General features: G+C 39.2%; 1 protein-coding gene across 22 annotated transcripts in view; it reads left to right on the forward strand.

Moving 5' to 3' along the window:
• Positions 1 to 22,772, forward strand: part of PCDH15 (protocadherin related 15) — an 811,115-nt gene that overhangs the window by 532,113 nt on the left and 256,230 nt on the right. For all 22 annotated transcript variants that reach the window (XM_063340181.1, XM_063340176.1, XM_063340196.1 and 19 more), the window contains 3 exons: positions 6,138 to 6,298; positions 10,478 to 10,633; positions 20,883 to 21,002. In XM_063340181.1, the coding sequence (XP_063196251.1) occupies positions 6,138 to 6,298; positions 10,478 to 10,633; positions 20,883 to 21,002 (437 nt within the window). The remainder of the gene's footprint in view (positions 1 to 6,137; positions 6,299 to 10,477; positions 10,634 to 20,882; positions 21,003 to 22,772) is intronic.

Raw genomic sequence — 22,772 nt, forward strand, 5'->3', positions numbered from 1 at the left:
TAGGAAGGCAAGTACTGAATATTTAGTGAATTTAGTAGTTAGCATTTGACCATCAGTGTTTTTTCTTCCGGTTTCTTTTCATCCTTATTTGTTATGTTTTGATGTAGAGTGTAAATGATGTGGGTCAGATTTTTCAAAGTCCTGTTTGATTTTTGTATGTGACGTACTGAGGTGCTGCTTGTATGGCTTTATGAGACCCTGGTCCCATTGTGGATGTGGAGGGAAGGAGGAGAGGAAGGACCGTGATTCTTAATGTCCTGCAGGACAGGCATATGTGTGCTCCGAACTGACGGTGATCCCAGTGCTTCTGCTTTTCCCCAGTCGGGAGCTGCCTCTAAAATGTCTTCCATCACCTTGCTCCATCGTTTCAGCCTGGAGCAGGAGTTGTTAGTGCTAAGTCTCTGTCTTTGTGCTGGCTGGGAAGCACTGAAACAAGAAAATGGGTGACCTTCACTTACAATGGACCCAAACTGGTACTGTTCAATGTCTTAAGAGCAGACCTTTTCCCACAAATTCTTACAGTGGCTGAGGGTGTGAAGGCATAAGGTCCATGCGGGAGGACTAGGAATAAAAGCCTTAAACGTGAACTTGTCAAACTCCTAGTTTGGCCGAAATAATGGGCTGGTTCTAGCTATGCTCTATAATTGCTTGGAGGCTGTGGCTGCAGACGGAGCAGGATGGGAGAAAGATGGGTCAGGACAACAGGAAAACAATCTTGAAACAACCTTGGAAACTTGTCAGGGATCCCTACTGATGATGTGAGGAGGAGAATAGGAAGTATGTAATCCAGGAGGTGGCTTTGTAGAATTATCCTGGTTTTGTGTATGAACATGCAGCATGGGACTAAGTAAGTTCACGATAATGTTGAGAATTTACTTCTGCAATAAGGCTTTTATTTTCTATTGATTTCTAATTTATTGATGTTTAATCCATCCTATTCTACAGACATACATCTTCAAATGTAGAAAAATAAGTTTATGATCCAGGTTTAGCTATGAAAACTCTGTAGAATATCAAAAAAGCAACTACCATTTCAACTGATCCATCTAATGCCTTTCTATAAGAAAATAATCCCCTTTTTCAAATTGCTTTACAGCAGGTGGAGGAGAGCGGTACAGAGATATAGGTGTTTTTTCTAATGCGCATTTGCACTGTCTGAAAGAAATCTGGCGTATTGGACACTCTGTAAGTGTTGCTCCGGAGTGACCAAGTGGAGGGGACCCTATGGGCTTTGTGCAGGTGGAACTCGGGTTCTGCAGCACATTCTTAATGGTCCTGAGCAGACGAAGGTGGGACTGGCACGTGGAGACCTTCCTGAAGCCCTGACCTCCCTCTGATAAAGCAATCAGAGGTGGGACGTGCACACGCTTTGAGCTCAGTGATGGCAGAAAGAGAAACCGCGACTGCCTCTTAACTCCTAAAAATAAAGTGCTGCGGGTGTCATTCTGCTAGAATACTGTTTTCTGATTCATGTGCCGGCATAAGGGTTATTCCCAGACCAGTTGTAAATCACTGACTCCTTAAAAAAGAGCTCTGCTGAAACATTCAACTAAAATAATCCCAAGACGTGTTAAATCATTTAAGAAGTGAGTCCTCACTGAGCACTGAGGGTCTGCTGTCTTTAGTAGAGCATGAACTGCAAATTCCGTATTTCATGGCTTTTGCACTCAAGTCCCTCATAATAAAGCCCTTCCCATAAAAAGCTCACCTTCTGCCAAGACTGATCTGGAAAACCAAACCCTTCCCCCTACTATTTCAGGCTAATGAAGATTTTCAGCATCTGGATTCCTCTCAAAGGGATAGTTTAGCACGTAATTATTCTTATAATATTTACAGCGCTTTATGATTTTTATTTTTGTTGTCTTATTTTGTAGCTATTTGTTGAATTATTCCAAACAAGCTCAGATAACATTTCTGAGTAAATGTCATTAATTTCAGAAGAAATATTATTACCCCTGAAAATAAGAGATCTTTCCTTTCTTGTACGGTCGGTTGGTTTCTGACCTTTTTGTTGTTTTTTTAGCCAAACAACTTGCTTGGCTTTGATTCCTTGAGGCTTCTTCTGTCCTAACCCCTTGAAAATCGGCACGGTCTTTCCATAAGGCATCTCAGTGGTGATCAGGTTTGGGTGAAGGTGGAAAAGCAGCCAAATTGTGGCCTCCACACAAGACGAAAAGCTGTTCTTAAAATCTGCTTGTGTTGATGTGCCGTCAAACTTTCACATCAGTCTTTTTTTTTTTTTAATTGGCCAGGAAAAAGTATCACTGATCGTAGTCCCTGGTGCCCTTTTCCATGTCTTGCACATGTAGGACAGAAGCGCAGGGAATATATTGTGCTGAAACGCTATTGAACATTTGGGTGTTTGAGTGTAGCGTCCCAGAAATTGAGTACAAGAAACATGGAGCTTCATGGACCCCCTCTCTCCTCACCATGGGTGGCAGCATTCTGGTCACGTGCCCTCAGGCTTTGGCCAACCCCTCATCCCCCCCAGTACTGTAAAACTGAACTTGCAGTATAATTGTAGGAAAAGGGATGCAACTTTTATAACAAGGTAAAAGATTCCACTTCAGCTAGAGTGTTGTTTGAGCTTCTTACAAAAGCAAATTGTCTAAACATATTGTATTAGTGCATTGCAAGCACTGAGGGATGTGTTTGTTGTGCTCACATGGATGGAGAGTTAATGGACAGACTGTTGATGTACTTGCATCGAACTACATGTATTCAGATGTATTGTTAGTAGGTTACCTCCCTGGCACTTCAGGCCAAGGACAGAGGCAGGACGTAAGGAACAAGACAATAGACATCTAAAGGGAACAGAAAAAAAAAAAAAAGACCGACAGTGTCAGATTCTTTGTAAATTAGAAGAATAGTATTTTAAGGGTGGCTATTAAAATGCTTATCTACAAACTGCTGTCTCTTGAAGAGAGAGTACAAGTGCCTCATGAATATCTGAAGAAAAACCAGTCCATTTTTAAGAACAAAAGAGTCGCTGTATCAAAACCACCCGAACGGAAGCGCTTTGTTAAATCAAGCAGATAGCTGTTACAGAGTGCAACAGAGGGGAGCGGAATGAGATGCAGAATTCGGGGCAGTGAGGTCAGTTAAGTCGCAGTGGTTTACTGGAGGCTGTACAAAATCCATCATCACATCAAGATTTTAAGTTGACCAAATATATATTTTTTTAAAGTATGTAACTGCAATCATTTATTCTCGGGTTAATTGCAAATTGACTTGTGTGAGCTCATTAGCCCTCTCAGAAGGCTGAGTTTGGCAAAAGTCAATCTTCTACAAACTAGGCAAGGGAGGACGAAGCCTCCTTCGACAAAGAGCACCAACCTGTGGTGTACATCACCTGTCCTGAACCAAAGCTGCCTGTAGACGCCAGGTAGTACAATATTTGGTGTATGCCCCCACACGGACACTGTTACAACCACTGCTGACTTGTTTTGCAGCACTTTCCTCTTGCTGTAGATGTTTCAGTCTAAAATTGAACTTCTTTTTTTCTTTTTTTGCAACCCTTAACATGTGGAAAATGCTTGTGGTATTATGGCCCTTGTGTCTTGCTGCTTCCAAATGCACACTGTGCCGTGAGGAATTTATGCGTGCCTTTGAGGTATGCATTTTTTCCTCTGATTACTTGTATGCGGTTCATGGAAAGGGTAACAGATACGTTCCCAGCGGCACGGCCCCACTGACTCTTCTGTTAGCAGAGCTCTGCCACGATTCTTGGTCTCATTCCTTCAGTGCTGCATACGCTGGGTTTCTCTACAGTGCGACTGCTAAACCTGAAGGGACTGAACCCTTTGCTACTGTCGCTTCAACCAGAACCTACTAATGCTGGATTATATTTATAATCTTGAGTTTTGTAGAAGCCAGGGGCCAGTTTTCATTAGAGGAAAATCTCTATTTTTTTTCTTTTTTATTAAACACTTAATTTTCTGAGGAAAGGAAGAAACTCTCTTTATATGTCATGATTGCATAAGCGTCTTAAAGTCTTGTACTGGTGGGCAGCTGCAGTAGCTCTGTGTCCTGGTAACTTGTGCTGTGGTCCCTCTGCTCCTCATGGACCTACTAGCCTTCAACATGGGAGAGAAGTCAGAAGCTGCTGCTGCTGCTTTTTCCCTCCCCTATTTCCTAATTGTCTGTTGCAGTATAGTTTTCCATTACTTTCACAGCCCTCTCCTATTCCCTTTTCTGTGTCATCTGGTTCCTTCAGTTGCCCCAGTTCTTTCATCCCTTCAGCTCCCCCTTTTCCAGCAAGAATTTGTACATGTAGTATTTTCTATAAAGCAGTACCTTATAGACACGCCTACTGCTCTGCTGTTTACAGGTGGAAATTGCAGATTTTTCGTTCCCTTGAGAGTCATGCCAGTGGAGTTGTAGAGCCTTCTGTTGGCGTTAGTGCTGGCAGAGATGTAGCCTTCAGATCTGAACAAGACTAGAGGAAATCAGAACACCTGAAGCCTTTAGGGTGGCTGTGGGGTTTGTTACCCTGTTGGGTTTTTTTGTCTTCCCAGGGTGGCTTTTCTTGGGGCACCTTCTGTTCAAGTGATCTCAAACTTGTACTACTGACCTTTCTTTACATCATCATTGAGGCACCATAATGAGGGCAATATACAGAAGCTGGTGGATTTTACAGATTTTAGAGGCATCGGTGACTAGACATAAAGACTTCAAGCTGTCACAGACTTGACAATCGGCTTGTTCTTCCTGGTGAAATCCTCTTTATGTTAAAAGTAGTGGTGATGGCTCCAAAGTTGTGTGCCGGTTGGGGTGTACAGACAGTATTGCGCAAGAAACGGTGCTGATAACTGTAAAACACACGGGCAGCAACTGTGTTTCTCATGTGGCTAAGAGGGTATTGCTCCTCTGACCTGAAACCGGTGTTTGATGCAAAGTTATGGATGTTTGGCAGTATTTCTTTCCGTCATCTCTATTGTGTTATAAAAAGTAGTTTTAAAATGAATGATTGAAAAAACCTTACTGTGGTGTTTTCCTCGATAGGACTGTAAAACAGTTTGCTGTGATTAAGACCAGTAATTAGTTTTACTGTCTTATCCAGAAAAAGCATTGGCTCAACCCAGAACCACCCCCCTGCCCCCAGATGAATGTATTTATACAGAGTTGCTGTTGTTACAAAGTTAAGGTGTAAAGAAACTTTACTCTTGACTTTTGAATAAATTATTTGGGCCCTTAATACAGGAGGTTACGTGATAAATGTTTTTAACAAATTTAAATGTTCTGCAGCCAGTGACGTTCAAGGATTTTCTTCGTAACTGTTGATGAACTTGAACAAAGATCATTTCTTTTAATATTTCAGCGTTGAGAAAACTGGGTAGTGTTAATTTTTCAGAATAATGAAATGTTAAAGAAGTGTTAATATACCCTCTGCATGCAAATCTGAGGCACCAGAGTGCAAGGTTTAGGGTAGTTAGTAATGCTTGACATTTGGAAAGTGAGTTGGAGTGTTTTACACAGGAAATTCTGTACATCGGGGGTACTGTGAACTAACGGAGCTGTTAGGCAAGGCTTCTCACTGACAGGATGGGACAAGAAAACAAAAAAGCATGTTATATATGTTGAATAGATGGCTGGTCCTAATTAAGTGCTACCGTTGTCTTGGTAGATAGAGGTGTAATTTCTTTATGCTGCAATATGGTTCACTGTTGCAGAGCAACTCAAGGTATAAAACCTCTTTTTTCCTGGAGAGCTTTACGTAACTGTTCTTTTTCCCCCCCTCACCTTGATGTGTCACTCTTGCTGTGGAAAATTTTATTCTGGTTTTGGTTGTTATTTGAGTGCCTTCATTTGTTTGAGGTGAGATTGGGTGATGATTGCTCAGTGGAGAAAAAATTCATAATGTTAAATAGATATCTTTATACGATGGGTCTCATCGTCAACATAAATTATTGTGTGTTGCAAGTGCTGCTTCTACTATTGTCTGAAATAGCTTCAGTGTCAGAGGCAGTTTTTCATTGCAGATAATAAGATTCAGACTTTTTAAATATCCCTCAAAACAGAAAATACCAGAAACCTAGTTAGAAAACAGTATTTTTAGTGTTGCAGTTGTTAGGAAAATACATAAAAATGGAGATGCCCGTATAAATTTCTCCCTTGTGTGTTTATTGCTTTTGCAGGCACTATCCTGGTTGACAACATGCTGATCAAAGGGACCGCAGGAGGGCCGGACCCCACCATCGAACTCTCCTTAAAGGACAACGTAGATTACTGGGTGATCCTCGATCCCATCAGCCAGAGGTTATACCTAAATAGCACTGGCCGAGTTCTGGACAGAGATGTAAGTGGGGACTTTGCTGTTTGTTTTCTTTTCTCCATTAATTTCTAAATCTGTGTATGCTCATAGAAAGACCATAAACACAAGAATATAATAGCTGCGTCTGTCTTTTGTCCCCAGACGGATGTGAACAGAGTTAATTTGATTCTTTATTAGGACTTATTGGGAGCATGCAGAAACTTGACCGTGTGCATAATTATTAACGTGTGGATGAACACAACAATAAAGACGAACAAATAGATGCGTGGGTTGGCAAAAAATATATAGGAAGCCAAACTTGAGTTGTTTACTGAATTAAAAACATTTTTATTCTGCTGTGCTGCTTTTGTCGGGAAGAAGCACTGCTGACCTCATGTCCCATGACACTTATTAAAAGCCTACTCTAACTCTGTACATCGACTTACAAGATGTGAGAGTGAGCAAAGGAATTAGGAATATTACAATTTGCTTACGAAGCTTGGCATATTCAATGGAGAATCTGCTAGTCGAGATTCTTTTTTTAAGGCAGCATAAAATCTGTGTGGAATGCTCGTTCCTAATAGGATTAAAGAAATATTTTCAGGCTAAGTTTGATTTTTATTAAAAAAATAGATTAAAAGCACAAAATAAATAGGAATGTTGTCATCTATGCTAATTGCATTGAAGAGGAACGCTTTAAAAATAGAGATGTTTTCTCACAGTGTTGCAGCATTGCTGCAGTTCATCAGAATCTGAAAGGAAAATTGATTCAAAAGTGACTGTGATCAACGTGGAAAGAGTGCTTTAAAGAGCAGGATTTCTCCTTGGAGTGCATGGAAGTTTGTTTTGTATTAGCTTGATTGATTAATTTATGGTCTTCATGTGTTTTGAGATACATTCATAAGTACTAGAAACACCACGTAAATTTTCTTCATTTCCATTTTTAGTTTAAAAGCGCTAATTGAATTCAGCTGTTCTTAATTTGGTTTTAATTCACAAAGTGTTTTCATGTGTGAAGCAAAGGTGTGCAGTGCAACACATGGCAGAAGGGACATGGTGGCAAAAGACTTTTTGGTGCGTCGGCAGAGTTGGCATTTCCTCAGGTGCCAAAGGGCCGGCTGCCTTTGAGGAGACAGGCAGGCGCTGGAACACCTTTGGCTTTTCAGGTTTATTTTAAATCGGAGCAAAAAGCAAGAGCCCCAAATGGGAGGTGAGGCTTAAGAACCCCTCTAGGAAGCGCAGGTTCAATTCTTCACCACGCACAAGTCTGCATATCCGTATGTCATTAGGAAAGAAAATTAATTCCTGTTGGATTAGCAGTAATAATTTTTTCAATGCCTCTTTTAGTGACACTTTTCTCTCTATAGGATTTTTCATCTGAGCTGCTTTACCTGAATCTAACTAGATGCTTTACTAAAACAACCTTGTCAAATTATTTGATTTCTGATCTTAGTAACAGTCTAACTAAACTCACAAATACTTTACATTATTATGAATACATACAGACACTTTACAGTGATGCTCTTTGCAAGAAGTAGACTTAAGTCATAAGGAAGGAAGTGGAGGGTGTACATTTTCCTAATTATATATAGATAATATCGGTGTTTTTACATTGGTATTTAAAGGGGCTATTTCCTCATTTTTTACTAGGAACTGTAACACTGCTTATCCTTAGTCCTGTAGCGCTGGGTAAAATTACTCATTTGTGTTTATTTAAGTTTACTGGGATATGAAAAGAAAATCTGAGAATTAAGGTATTTAAGATTTTGGGTGTGAGCCCCGCTGTAGCCGCCTTTTGTGGTCTCAGTGAATTGCCATAAGTCACAAGCCAAAGAAAATGAAAGCAACCCGCAAAACCCCCACTCGATTGACTAGAAATATGAAATTTATGTTGTGGAGTTGATTAATATGGCTCTTACCTAAAGGCTGCTTCCAGCCTTCAGAACCAGAGCTATACTAACCCCTAAAATGCAAAATCATTCAAGAGTCTGAGAGTCTGTGTGGTTCCTTTTATCTTTTCTTTTTTTTAATTTAATTTAACAAAAAAGTAAACTATTTTTCTCATCTTTCAAGTTAAAACCGCGTGAAACTTAGTAGTACCAATAAAACCGGTGGGTTTATTAAGTTGAACCTTAAAATTCAATTTTTTATTACAGAGTGAAAATTGTACTCTCTGATTCACAAATGGTGCATATATGATTGCATTCAATATATTTGGATACTCTTCCCATTTTTCTCTCCGATACGCCTGCTTGTCAACTCCCTGCTGATTCAGTTAGCCTGATCCTGTTCTTTTTTATTACTTTTCTTGGAAGAAAATCTTATTAGATTCCATTGATTGATTTTACTAAGAGTGACAGTATGTTTTCCAAACAAAATCAGATAAAAAGAAAATTCCAGACTTTTCTTCCAAAACTTTAGGTACTTAGAAAGGATGAATTGCGATAAATCAGAACTGAAGGTAAGAGGAATTCGTAAAAGGTGTTGGGATAATTTGTCCCCAGTATCATAAACAGTTTGTTACATTGTGCTATTATGTATTTATGTTTATTGTCTATAAATGCCTAGATTGATGAGTTTAAAGACCTGATTTTAAATCTCAGCACTGACTCAGCAGAAATTGTACATATGTCAAAATAATATTGGTCCTTATACTCCCTCACATTTTACCCTAGGTGAAAAACTATGTTTTTCTTGGGCATTGCTAATAAATCTAGATAAACTCAGTGGCATTTGAAGTTTATTAACGGTGGCCTAAAAAGTCTTGGATCTTTTGCAAAGAATCCCAGTTTGAAAAATAAATGGAGAGTATAATGTTAGAGGCTTAATTTAAGTTACAGGTGATATTTGGTACGTTCCTACCTGTGCTAGAAGTTCCCTCCGTAAGAGTAGAACCACATAGCTGGCTGCAGATTTTTACAGCAAAGAGAATGGACTTTTAGTTAAAAGCTCATGCTGTAGTTCATCGTGGAGAAAGTTGAGGGTGAATGTTTAGGGAAGAATAGATATTTCACTAGATCTCAACACCACCATAAAACCCCCTTCTTTTCCCAAGTTGTCTGACTCTTTGATTAGTGACAAAGTCTGAAGGGTAAAGAAAGCCATATGGTTCTAAAATCCACTGTAGCAAAACTGGAAAAAAATCAATCAATCAAAGAAATCGTAGCATTTAGAATGAGTGAAAGTGTAATTACATAGATGTATAATTATGGTATAATTGTAAGTCTCAGAATCTCAGTAGAAAAACCTGTTTGTGTTTACTTTACAGAATAGTATGGTATAGGCATCTTTAAATTAAGGGTTTGAGTTGTTTATTCTTCTGAAGACTTTGAGGTTAATAAATACAGATTTATATTTTTTTTTCATTTTGTCCCTTCCTATGCTTGCTTGCTCTCTGCTGAGTGTTAGATACAAAATCCAAATAGACTTGCTGTCAATACTTTACATGCTAGGCTGTTGCTTCAAATATGTAAATTGGCACTTGCGGTGGTGCGAATGTTGTGAATAGAAGTTGTGCTGGAATGCTCTATTTCCATAGCAGCCTCTCTGCATTTCCTTTGCAATCAAAGGTGCCTTTTCCTTTATTCTTCTTTGAACTGTTCAATTAACTCAGGTAAGTAATAGGAGCCTTTCCAGCTTAAATTTCTTTAGCCATTCATCAGGCTTGGGGGATATATTTATTTGAATATTTTGATGTTCACTGGAGTAAAACCAGCTGGACTCTGGATTGCCTACACTTAAAGGTGACCAAGTTGTTTCTAAATTACTTCATAAATGTAAGTGGTAGCATATTGAATTTATTTCTGACTTGACCTTTCAATTCTAATATTCATAAACCAAAGGTTAAAATGTGTGACATTTTCTAGGAATCTTTCAATAACCAGAAGATGTTCAAAAGATGTGCTCTTTTTTTTGTTCTCAAAGGAAGTGTGAAGGGCTAATCGTGCTGTGGGGATTTTTATTTCTGTGTTAGCACGTAGAGCAGGCAAAGCTCGGCCTGCAAAATACAGCTTTGAGATCTAGGTCTACTTAAAATATTGCCAGCACGGGTTGTAGTCAGGACACCCTTAGAGAAGTTTTTTAATCCAGACGTGGAGTATTAAATGTAACGCGGGCAGGCTGATGGGCTATAAGTGAATCGAGAGCGATATTAACATCAGTGGAAAATTTAACTGTTAGTTCAGATTTTGACTATGTATTATAAAAATGTATTTTCACTTACAGCCACCAATGTCCATTCAGTCCATCGTGGTGCAAGTTCAGTGTGTTAACAAAAAGGTGGGCACCATTATCAACCACGAAGTACGGATTGTGGTGAGAGACAGGAACGATAACTCGCCTCAGTTCCAGCAGGAGCGATACTATGTGGCAGTAAATGAGGTCAGAACCACTTAACTTTTTTTTTTCTTCTTTGTATGGTATCATTGCTAAATGCTAGCTTTTCAGCTCTTTCACTTACCATTTCAAAATCCAGTAAATTCAGTTGTTTTAAAATCCCTTCCAGTCCTGTCCCTATGGAAAAACACAGCACAGACAATATACTTAAGTTTTTAGCATGCAAGCTGTTCTTCCTTTTTCTTAATGAGTAAGACGATGAGCACACTTTTCATCAGGATGCTTGGAATATTGCAGAAGACACTAGAACGTGAAGCTATGTCGCAATGAGTGAAGCATTGATTTCTGTGAAATTTACAAAATGTTTTACTGCATTATGCAGTTGTATCAACAAACCTGGAAGTAAAACAAATGCATTTATGGAAAACAGATGTAAAGCAATTAGTTCAAAAGGTTTTATTAACAATATTGAAGCTTGGCAAACTGCAGTTTTGATTTGTTGCTGTTTGTCTTTATTCAATGATGTCTGTGAATGGAATTCTTTCACTTTATTTCCTTCTCCATATTACTTGGTTTATACCTCTCCTTATTACTTGAAGGAAAAATTTCATTTCTTTCTTGAGCTGGTACAACTTCATTTCACCTCTAGTAGGGATTGAGTAATCTGCTAATAACCAGTATGAAGGAGCTGTGTTTTCAGTAAGTTAGTATCCTGGGGATTTAGTAATAAGAAGGGTAATTGGGAACTTAGATGTAGAAGTGGAAATGTCCACGCTGAAACTAGGAGGAGAATGGAAAGATGGGTCAATCTTCCGCAGGTAAAGACTGGAAGAATTACAGTTGCATTTAAGAAAACAAATCTGTTGAATATGTAGTGTGCGTTGTGTCCCTGTTGGGGTTTGGGTGTTTTCTTCTATGAAAGAGAGTAACTGCTTTCATCTTGTTTGATTTTAGCAGAATTGATTTGCTGTTTCAGAAAAAAAAAAAATAAATCCATAGTTTTTTGTGTCTAGAACGTTCAGCTTTTCAGTGTGTCTGCGTGTTGTAACAATCACACTACATTGCTCTAAGTGCGCAAGCGTGTGGTGATGTGCAGGAGATTTCACAGGCCCCAGGAAAGGAGCTGAAGAGCTGGTTGGTTTAGGCCTAATGAAGGCAAAAGTACAGAGGAAAAAAAACCAAAACCCACACATTATTTTTGAGTAGAGACCTGCAGTGAGATAAGGATATGCAGGTTTTCCAAACTTCGTAGAATCGTAGAATGGTTTAGATTGGAAGGGACCTTACAGCTTATCTAGTTCCCACCCCCTGCCCTGGGCAAGGACACCTTCCACCAGACCAGGTTGCTCCAAGCCCCGTCCAGCCTGGCCTTGAACACCTCCAGGGATGGGGCAGCCACAGCTTCTCTGGGCAAGTGTCTCACCACACTCACAGTGAAAAATTTCTTCCAAATATCTAGTCTGAATCTACCCTCTTCCAGTTGAAGCCATTACCTCAACTTCCTGGTCTCCTGGCTGGTGACACCTTTTAAAGTGAGATTGTTTCCCTTCAGACAAACATTCGGTAATCCATCTGCTGATGTTTCTTTCCACCAGAATTTGGAGGTCACAAAGTACCATCTGGATGAGTATCATTAAAGCCCTCCTTATGCTTTTCAATTGTTTTCAAGTTGTCCTTTACATGGTAATTGTAATTCCTATGTTTTTGCAGGCCTGCTGCAGAAGGGCTTTTGGTCTTGAGTAAAGACAATATAAACATTAGTCTGAAGTGCCTGTACGGGCTGCGATGTGGGTCCCAGATCTTCCAAGACCTGCATAATTTGTGCAGTAAAACTGAAGGCAGGTAGTGTGTCAGTGCTGTAATAATAAGGAAACAAGGATTTTCCATAATTAGAAAGAAGTCCAAAAGGTAGATTGAAAAACGCACCATTTAAAATTATTTATATTCAGAAATTTAGCAATGTGCCAAGTATGTGCAATCATTTATTTCCATTACTATTGGGCATAATGCAAGGTTTCTCATTGCACCAGTTGCAGTCCTGATTTAATTAGCTGCTTTGTTTCATTTTATCACCGTTATGCTTATAGCTTCTGACATGGCACCACTGTGCCCTTCAGCAGTACCCAGTGGGTTAATGCTCTCATTAATTAACCAAAAAAAAGTTCACAAAGCATCTCAGACTTTCTCAAAGGCTTTAGTGAGTGATTACATTTTTTAATGATAGTTTATTCTGCTAGTAATTGGCACTGCCTCTAGTGAGTTTAACAAGAGGAATGTGCTGGGATGAGGCTTTTGTGGTTATTTTTTGATTGCCTCTGGTCTTCTGGTTTTAGGTTGCTTGTAAACTGAGAAGTACAGAAATTTCTATTACATAAGTAAGATAAAGCAAATCAAAGGACAAGTATATGTCATTACTTACAGCTGCCATCCATGTGAGCATCACAAATACCTACTTCTTCTAGCCACGAAATTTCATCTGTCTCAATTTGAGGACTGACTCGTTCAGGTGCTTTACAGGGTTGTATTTGGCAGTTTCTCCTATCAGCTGCCGTGCTTCTCCCTGGCTGTCCTACATGGGGTGAAGAACATGTGCACTGGGTCTTTATACAAAACATCAGGTGGACTTCCCACTCATACTATTTAATCCATCTGCACATCTGGATTTACAACTCCTGTGCCAACCAGCTTGACAGTGGTTGCACTTTGTAATATCTCCCAATAGCATGATGCTTCCTATGTACACCTGCTGTAAGGAAATCCTGGGCAAATATGTTTCAGCCTTGCAATTACCCCCAGCTGTCTTTTAGGGAGTGAAGTTCTAGGGCTAAGACTTTCCCAAGTAGTTAAAATTATTGTATAATTATTGGCACCTGTAATACAAGACAAATAACTGTAGCTAGATTTTACTTTATGAGGTGGTTTCAGAAATGTCAAGGGGTAAAATTGTATTTTGGAGAAATAGAATGGTTTTTACGTCAAGTATTCTTTATATTTCAACTGTGCACAATGTACTGAAATTAATTTGTAGAAGTAGTGAGGGTAATTGTAATACCAACATAAATCCTCATTTCACATGGGTCTTTTCCATTTGCACATAAAAAGACGTGGTTTAAAATTAAGCCCATATTTTTCCAGGAGGCTTAGAATGGGATGGATTTGGTAGGGTAGTGTTTTGGTTTCTTCCAAAAGGTATGTCAATTGTTACACTTGACTGGTTAGAAAAGGAGGATGTCAGTGCTAAGTTATACCAAAAGTTCCCCTAATCCAGTGTATCTGCTGTGTCAGTGGCCCTTGAAGATGCTCAAGGGAGAGCGTAAGGATTGGGAAACAAGGAGCGGGGCTTTCCTAATGAGCTCACCCAAGCTGCAGTTGCTTGTTGCTGTAAAATATGTTAGACCAAAGGCAGTGTATGTAATAGCTTTTGACCATTTTTTTCTTTCCCAGTTGCTTGTGAACATGTATATATTAAAATACAAGAAATACTGACTAATCTGTATCAAACTTTTCCATGTTGTCATAGGCATCTATGTCAGCATCAGAAGTCGCATGGGTGTAAGTTCAGAAACACCACAGTAGCATTTACTTGATTTTCAAAGCCATCCTTCTGTTTCAGGAGTAGAGAATTTTAGCACTAACACCTATTTGCAGATGCCTCGGTATTTCTGAGTGTTAATACTCCCTTCAGTCTCTCTTCTTCTACCTCTAAATTCCTCCTTGAGTGCATGAGCATGAAGAAGGCAAATTCTGTGCCTTAAGGCAAACTTTCCAAATCCTTCAAAATATGTGCACTTACTAATCTGGTAACTATGCAGCCTCTCTTACGAAAAAGCTGTGGTCCCTTCCTTCCTTCCTTACACAAAGTGTTGTATAGCCTTTTTGCATCACATCACGTCTCATCTCAGGCCCTGAGATGAGAAATACCATAATTTCTCACTCTACTGTTTCAGATATCTTCATCTGGATCCTAAAAATCCTGAGAACTCTTTATGCATAGTGTCTGTAGAATTTGGATCTATTCTGCATATTGTCAAACAATCCTTAGGGATTTAAATTTCTTCTTCTGTCATTCACACACTTGTACGAATAGAAGACCCTTGGATAAGGTGATCCAAAATCAAAATGTGCAGGGAAATTAATGTTCCCCTCCAGCACATGTGTGGTTTGAAAAATGTCTCTCTTGCATCCAAGTATAAAAATTATCATTACTTGTTTATTGAAGAAGTACTTTTTTTCAGGAGGATTTTAATTATTCTGTTAAAGGTGTGGACTTTTATATGTAACTGCAGTATGATTATTCTTGTACTTGTTAATGTTGATGGAGCTTGTGATGTTTGTGGTGCTTGGTGGCTTTGCTTTGAGTGGCAGTGCTGGTATTCACACTAAGTTACAGTTAAAATTGGTTTTAAAGTTCCATTTCTTAGTTTAAAGTATAAAAATAGAATGTCCATTTCCCTAAAATAACTATGTGCTTTTTAAGCTAAGTGTGATTATCTGAGCATTTATAAATTGAATTTGTGATTAGAGTTAGTTAATAGGAAAAAACCCACCATGGTTTTTTGGGTTCTTTTCTGGGGTGGGTGGTGCGCAAGCAAAGGAAACACCCTACATGTGTGTTATGTGTACATAGATATTTATGTGCACAAGTGTGTATGCATACCTACGTATAAATAGTTTCCATTGTCTCTGGTCTTCAATAGTCATAGTAGGGGGCTGATGCAGACACAAAATAGCCACCTGCTTAAAATTAAATGGCATTTTGCGCGTAAGCTATAGTCAAGAAAATGAGGTTGTAATTAACCTATGGACTTTTTATAGTTGCCTGGGTTATGAGACAGATTTGGGACGTAATTCAGCCAACTCCTAAGTAATGCTGTTCCAACATCTGAAGTAACTAAACTGATGGTGACTCCGAGGCTGCTGCTGTGCGCACCATACCAGGGAGCGTGGGCAAGTACTGGGACAGAAATGGGCTCTTTTCCTTTGGGCCACAACTGGCCCAGTGCCGCCGCTCTGTAAGGAGCATGGGGTTTCAGGTGTTTCATCTGTGTTAGAGCAGGCTCCGGCCTCACCAGGAGCTTAGTGCAGCACAAGTGCGGAAGCCCTTTAGAGGGGAGCTGCCATTTAGGAGCAAGTTTCCATTTTCCCTTTCTCATGCTTTTTCAAGACAAGGAATGTGTCTTGTCCAGAAGCAAATCCAACTGCTGTCCACAGCATTATGAATCTCCTCATAAGAGTAAAAATGAGTTAAGGTTGATGTTAAAATTTTTGTGATAATTGGAAATAGTCCGCAGGGTTATTTCCTTTGTTTTGTGTATTATATATTTGTATTCATATGAAAACTTCACATCATTATTCATTTAGAAAAACATCCTGACAAAACAACATTAGCCTGGGGCTAACTTTGACCATGCGTGTTAGTGACTTAAAGATAGGAGTTATTGCAGTATATTAAAACAAAGTTCTATAGTTAGGTTGAAATTCAAAAGAATTTTACAACTCTGTTAACACTCTACAGGAAAATCTATAGTACTGCCACAAGGGTTTTAAATACGTATGATGTAACAAAGGGACTAGAAACTAAAACTTGTACTACTAAGACAGAATTGTGGTTGTCTGTGTTTTGTCTTAAACACAACTTATCTTAACAAATTTTATTTTGGGTAATACAACTCTAATTCCGCATTGCCTGGGTTTTATAAGACTGACTTTTTTTGTGTTAATTTTTCACGAGCCTTACCTGAGTGCTACAGAGGGGTTGGTAAACTCATGAGCATTTAACAACAGGATTTTTTTGGAAATGGTAGTGGAGTTACTAGAATACTGTCAGTGTTTATTTTATTAAACATACATAACCTTATACCTGATGAGAATTTTCTGCTTGAAAACCACTATTTTTTCAGCTGGTTTGTTTTTTCGAGTGTCACCCCCCGCCCCGCCTTAAATTGGCAGAGATGGGAATCCTTTGCAACATGAGTGTGTTTGTTGAACATCAGCTGTCTTAAAGGTTTGGCTTTGGGCTGTTGAGAATTACAACTCATGCTGAATGTTCATTGCTTCTGGTGTAATTATTCATATCTTTTTCCTTGTGGTATTGAAATAATTAATCTCTGCAGGTAGACATCATCAAAAGAATATTAGCTCAGAATGATTAACTGTAGATCTTGCTTTGCTCTGTTGTTCGGGGCCACTGTGAAAAATTATTCATTTTTAACTTTGTAAATAGGCAATAATAGGAAAATTTATTTTCAAAATTTTTTATGAAAGCATTGAACGTTCCTGTCTGCATCTAGACTTCTAATAGACATAAATCACGTTGAAGGAAATTTTTAAGCATTACAGCTGTTGACTGTGGAAGAGTAAGATTTATTGTGTGCATTTCCTCTCTATTTGTTTAATTACATTCTTTTGAAATCTTACTTGTTTCTTGTCACTGCGGTTCTTTTTCACCACATTGAATTCCAACAGAGATTATTATCCTCAAACTGTTACTAACACTCATTATAATTTTTTCTTTACAATTCCTAACATTTTATCTTGCATAAGGTGAGACACACAGCATGGTCAAACAGTTTACTACATAACGTCAGTCCCCTTCTGTAGGAGATACTAAAGTTTAATATGGTGAGGCAAAATTCCTCTCGAAAGAGGCACTCTCTGAAGGAAGCATGTCGAATGGGAAGGAGACAAGTGGGGCTGAAGCAACACTTTCTGGAGCCATTGTTGGGTCCTTCTGAAAGGTAGAAAAGCAAAGAAGCCAAGAACCCCTCCATAGACATATTTCCACCTCCCCCGACTGCCAGAAGTCTTGGTGGTGGAAGATTTTTCAGACAATGAACTGGGTTGGAAATGGTGGGAAAATGTGCGCTGTGCAGAATCTCTCTTACAAGTTGACACAGCAATGGGGGGGGGCGTTAAACTCTAGGTAAGTCTTTACTGTCTAGAGAGTGTGTGCATCTACTAAAGAATGAATTTGATCACTGGTTTGAGAAATTACATATATTATATAGTATATAATACAAAATCATATCAATGTTCTGCTTTTCACCAGTGCAAAAAATCTGATTAGCCGGTTTGTTGTGCTTGCACACGCCTGTATTCGAATGGCATGCCCATTTTATGTCTGTGTGAGATCGAAGCCAGTCTTTCAGCCTGCGCTTTTAGCTTTTGGATACGTGTTTTAGATACCTCCATGATATTCACTAGAAGAATATGCCTTTCAGTCCCATGTTACCTGCCTTTTTTCCAAGGAATGTAGTTCCTCATAGGATGCTCACATAATTAATCCCTGTTTAAACAAGAACAGTGGGATTATTCATGTTGATGAAGAACAGTATATCTATATGCTACATCCAGTCACATTTTATCAGGTGAACTGAGTTCCTCCTTTTTGTTCCAACAATAAAGTGAGTGGTGACAGCAGTCTGTCTCTAGAAAGCCCTCACAAATTGTGGGTAAAAGTCACGTTGCTGGCTAATAGTAAATCATTGCAATGTTGAGATCTCAGTGTAAAAGTATTGTGTATCGAATATGCTGAATGCCTCTTGAATGATTAGAAGTGGAGTTTGAGGCATTCAGTTAAGCGCTCATCTGAATTTTTCCAAAGGCTGTGGTAATCTCTGATGTGAGATCCTGGGCAGGCTGGAAAGTTGAGTGAAACAAGTTAATTTTTTCCTTACTTTCAGGAAGAGGGAGTGGCAGGGGATTTTTTTTCAGTGCCCTTTCTAATATCATTTGTATTGTGTAAAAGAAAATGTAGATAACATAGACCTGCATTAGATTCATGAAGTCTGCAGTCAGTTATTTTGGATGTAATACACTAAATCCAAGACTTCAGCTTTTGACTTTTACAGTAAGAACACGCAATTGTAATTCTGGTGTTTACCGCTATTTCCTTTTTACAACTGTCTCTTTTGTTATCACTTAATGATGTGCTTTACAGTGCTGGAGCCTTTTTATGTTAGTCATCATTTATCTGCACCCTGTCAAGACCCTGATACAGGTGAAATAGAGCAAATGACTATTGCTGAGCGGAGCTGTTGGCTGACTTCAGTGGAAACGGAGCGTTTACCTGCTTCTGAACAGCACCAGAGCTCTGGGTGTCCTTCAGCTGTGAGCGCTGGTGCAGCTCCAGCCCTGAGGGGGGGGGGGCCTCCAGCCCTGAGGGGGGGCGGCCTCCAGCCCTGGGGGGGGGGGGGGGGGGGGGGCCTCCAGCCCTGAGGGTGCTCTGTGAGGAGAGGCCGGGGCTGCCCCAGGCTGGGCACAGCCAGTTCCAGCTGGTTCCAGCCAGTTCCAAGCCAAGGGCCCCAGCAGAGGGCACAGCCTGGCCCCTCAGCCAGGCCGGTGGTGCCTGAGGGAAATGGATTTAAGAAAGGGGAAAGTGCTGCCAGGCAGCAAGGATTGAGGACAAAATTGTGAGGAGGAGAAGAGTCGGGAGCGAAGGAGTGAAGCTTGTGTAAAGGGGTGCTGTTTTGCCTGTGTTTGTCACCAGCCAAATATATTTTCAATTGGCAGTACATTAAATTAATTTTCCCCAAATCAAACCTGTTCTGCCAGTGAGAGTAATGGGTCAGTGATCTCCCTGTCTTGCCCCTTGATTTCCCTCCCCTGTGCTGCTGAGGAGCGGGGTGAGAGGGTGCCTGGGTGAGTGTCTGCAGCCAGCCAAGGGCAGCCCACCATTAGAGGGGGGAAAAAAGACTACAAACCCTCCTCTGAATTTTTCAAATTCGTTTTCAGGTTGCTTTGTTCTTCTGTCCCCTTACAAAAACGTGAGGAAAAACCCCTTCTTCCCATTTTGTCATTAACCAAACCCTCCTTGGTTTATGACAGTGGAGTCTGATTCTGTACCGTCAGGCAAGGCTCGTGTTTCTGAGGCCATTGCTCTCCTGACTTCTTGAAAGGCTGCTGCTGTACCAGAGGTACAAGGCAGAGACTCTCCGTGAGGTAATTACCTCGCAGTTAGTCAGTATGAGGCAGCAGTCAACTTCCTACACCCACATGTGGCACTTCTACTATCTATGCCAATAATAAGCAAGTCAAGTTTGTAGCAAAACATAAACATACATAGTTATTGTGGTGTAAGTGTAGATAATGTAAGTATTGTAAATTAAGCCTCACACAGTTTATCATAAAAAAGGCTTTGAATTGCTGGTTTCTGTTTCGAAGATTCTGTAGTCTCGGCCCTGAAAATATTTCTCTGAGAACTCTGTCAGCCATTAAACTCTTAAAGTAATTAGCAGCTTTATAAATAAAACCATACCAGAAAGGATGACTACAGGAGGAAATGGGCAGTTAATTATTTGCTTTATGGTGTGAACTAAAAAATATGAAAATGAAGTAGCATCCACACTTGCAACAAATGTTGAAATAACTCTTTGTCCTTTGACACCTTCTATTTTTACAGCCTTTCAAACCTTTTTAGACCCTACAGATTTAAGATGTGCAACAACTTAATGTAAAATTTGGAGGAAAGAAGAGGGCTCGGTGCTCCCTGTGAATTCAAGGGCCAAAAATGTGGGTGTGATGAGAGCAGCAGCAGGAGGCATGGCTAGGAGCAATGTCTAAGTTGAATCCAGAACTGTTTGTTCATTTGGTTTTCTCTTTAGGGTTGATTGCTCACAAAGTTTTCTGGCTATTAAAATTCAGAAATGATGACTCCCAGGAAGTCAGTTGGGCTTCTGTCCTTGCTCTCAATGGGTCTTGATTTCATGTTATTTATCTACGCTAGGATAATTATGAATTGATACATTTTCAAAATATAATTTTATGGGTATTCAATTGCTGCCAACAAAATATTGGAGAAAGAGCATTGTTCTTGTGTTTGTTTAAAGCCATAAAGCTCTTTGGGTGTCTGTGTTTGCATGTAATAGTATTTATCTGGCGCTATTCAAATTGTCATGAAGACACTGTTAAATAAGTTCTGTTTACTTTTGCAGCTCATCTTTATTTTCCTTACTGAGTCTGAAAAAGCAGCTTTCCTTTTTTAAATCTGTTTATATTTATTTCATTATTTCTTTCATTTCTAAGATACTTTTTTTTCATCTTTTTTAAAACAAATGGGGTTCTGTCCTGATGCAGACAATCAGTGGAATAAAAATGGAGATTGCTTTCATTCTGTATGTGATGCTTGGTATCAGTGAAGTAGGGTCTGAGTACATCGTGTCTAAATAGTTGCTCGCACATCAGGTTCCAGGCCAAACAAAGGGGAGGAAAGAATGTTAACCTTGCACCAGAACTATGGAATATTCTCATATATCTTAAGGTTTTAATGGGTATCTGTCTGTCTCTCTTCTTGCAGTTAACTCCAGTTGGAACGACCATCTTTACAGGATTTTCTGGAAACAATGGTGCTACAGATATTGATGATGGCCCAAATGGCCAAATAGAGTATGTCATCCAGTACAATCCTAATGACAAGGTAAGTGCATTTAGCTTTTTTTTTTCCTTTCAGGTGTGAAACAGCAAATGAACAAGAGGTTACTGTTGGACTTCATAAAGAAATTCTTTCCTTCTCTGCTTATGAACCTTGCTTGCCGTGTAAACACAGCTGAATGTACCTTCATGCCATGCTGTTAGCAGCTGCATTACTTCAGTATCAATCATTAATAATCCCCTGTCTTCTCCAGTGTTGTTCACACACTTCATCTTGGTTTTGGCATGCCTTTTTAGTCTGTGATAGGTAGTTGTATTTATTCCTACGCATTTATACCTAATGGATTCACAGCTGAGAGATAGTCACAGGCATGGCTAAGTTACTCTCAGAAGAGACATTAGAGTTATGTTTAAAGATCACTGTTTTTTAAAAAAGAGAGATATATATTATTAAAATAAATCACTAGTGTCCTTACCTGTTATCTTTGCAAACACATAATTTTAGAGACAAAAAGCTTAAAGCATTAATTCTCTTTAGGGTCCGATGTGTGAATTTCTCTATTATAACAAGGTTTTGTACATGATGTACATGATGTGTGAAGTGTCCCATACGCATTTTTGTAGCAAATTCAAAGTAATTTTAGCAATTGTTTTTTACAAAGCAGGCTATCTTTTCCCATGGGCTAGGAGCACAGTTACTGTGGATCAGCTGTTGTGGTAATTTATTAAGCAGGTTAACATGATTATGTGTTCATCCCAAAGATGACATAGATGTTAAAGATTTTCTGGGTGAAAGCATAGAGTATATAGACTTAGTAACCTCTCATTGAAATTCCCTACCTTTACTTCAAGGGAATTTGAGCAGAAATGGTTTTGTGGGAAAACAGCAATCTGATATTCAGTTTAATTAGAAGTGTAGGCACACAAGCTCTGTTTCAATTTGCACTATTTAAGCTGTACACATCATAAGGGCTTCGGTCCTATTTCCATTGAAGTCAACAACAGTTTAAGTATCGACAGAGTTACACTTAGTACTTATACTTTTTAGGAGGTAGGATTTTGTAGAATAGTGAAAATATCAAGGAATAATTCAGTGTAAACTAATGATATAAGAGCCTACTTTTTTTACTTTTCACTGGGATTGTTGTTGATCTTTGCATGGCTACTATGGTTACATATCTTTAGATAGAGATGATTTCTTGAGAAACTTTGCAACACCTTAAGCCACAATGTTTTCTGGGGAGCATTGTTTTGCAAAGAGGCAATGTTTTTTTGACGAAAGTGGAATTGTGATGTTAAGTTTTGGGGGGATAGGAAATTTGCTGACTCTGTATTTTATGTATGTTTGGAATTATTTCATTTTTTAAATGTTTGCAGTCGTTTCTGAGAGATTAAATTGATTGTGCAGACTTGAGCAGTCTCAAGTTATGATACATACTTCAGTGAGACTACTTCAATGAATAAAATCATTAGCGCACAGTGTGTGGGTTCATCGTGTTACGTTCTCAGCTGCTCTTTGTACTGGCAATATGTATGACTGAAGAGTTTCTCTCCTAAACTTTATAAACAAAGACAAGGGTTTTCTGTGGAAATAGTGAGTACTAAAACGCTATGCTAACACCATCTTTTATGTGTTTGCATAATGGCAGTGTTATAAAAAAATGCTATTCTGCTACCACAAATATTTGAAAAGTAAACAGAAGGCAGGAAGGAGCGACAGGAATGGACAATCAGTTTCAAATTCACAAAAAAAAAAAAAAAAAAAAAAAAGAAAAGAAAACAACCAAACAACCTCAACCTCTCAACCTTTCCTGCT

This window comes from Chroicocephalus ridibundus, chromosome 6 (genome assembly GCF_963924245.1).
Source record: "Chroicocephalus ridibundus chromosome 6, bChrRid1.1, whole genome shotgun sequence".
In the NCBI taxonomy this organism is placed as follows: domain Eukaryota; kingdom Metazoa; phylum Chordata; class Aves; order Charadriiformes; family Laridae; genus Chroicocephalus; species Chroicocephalus ridibundus.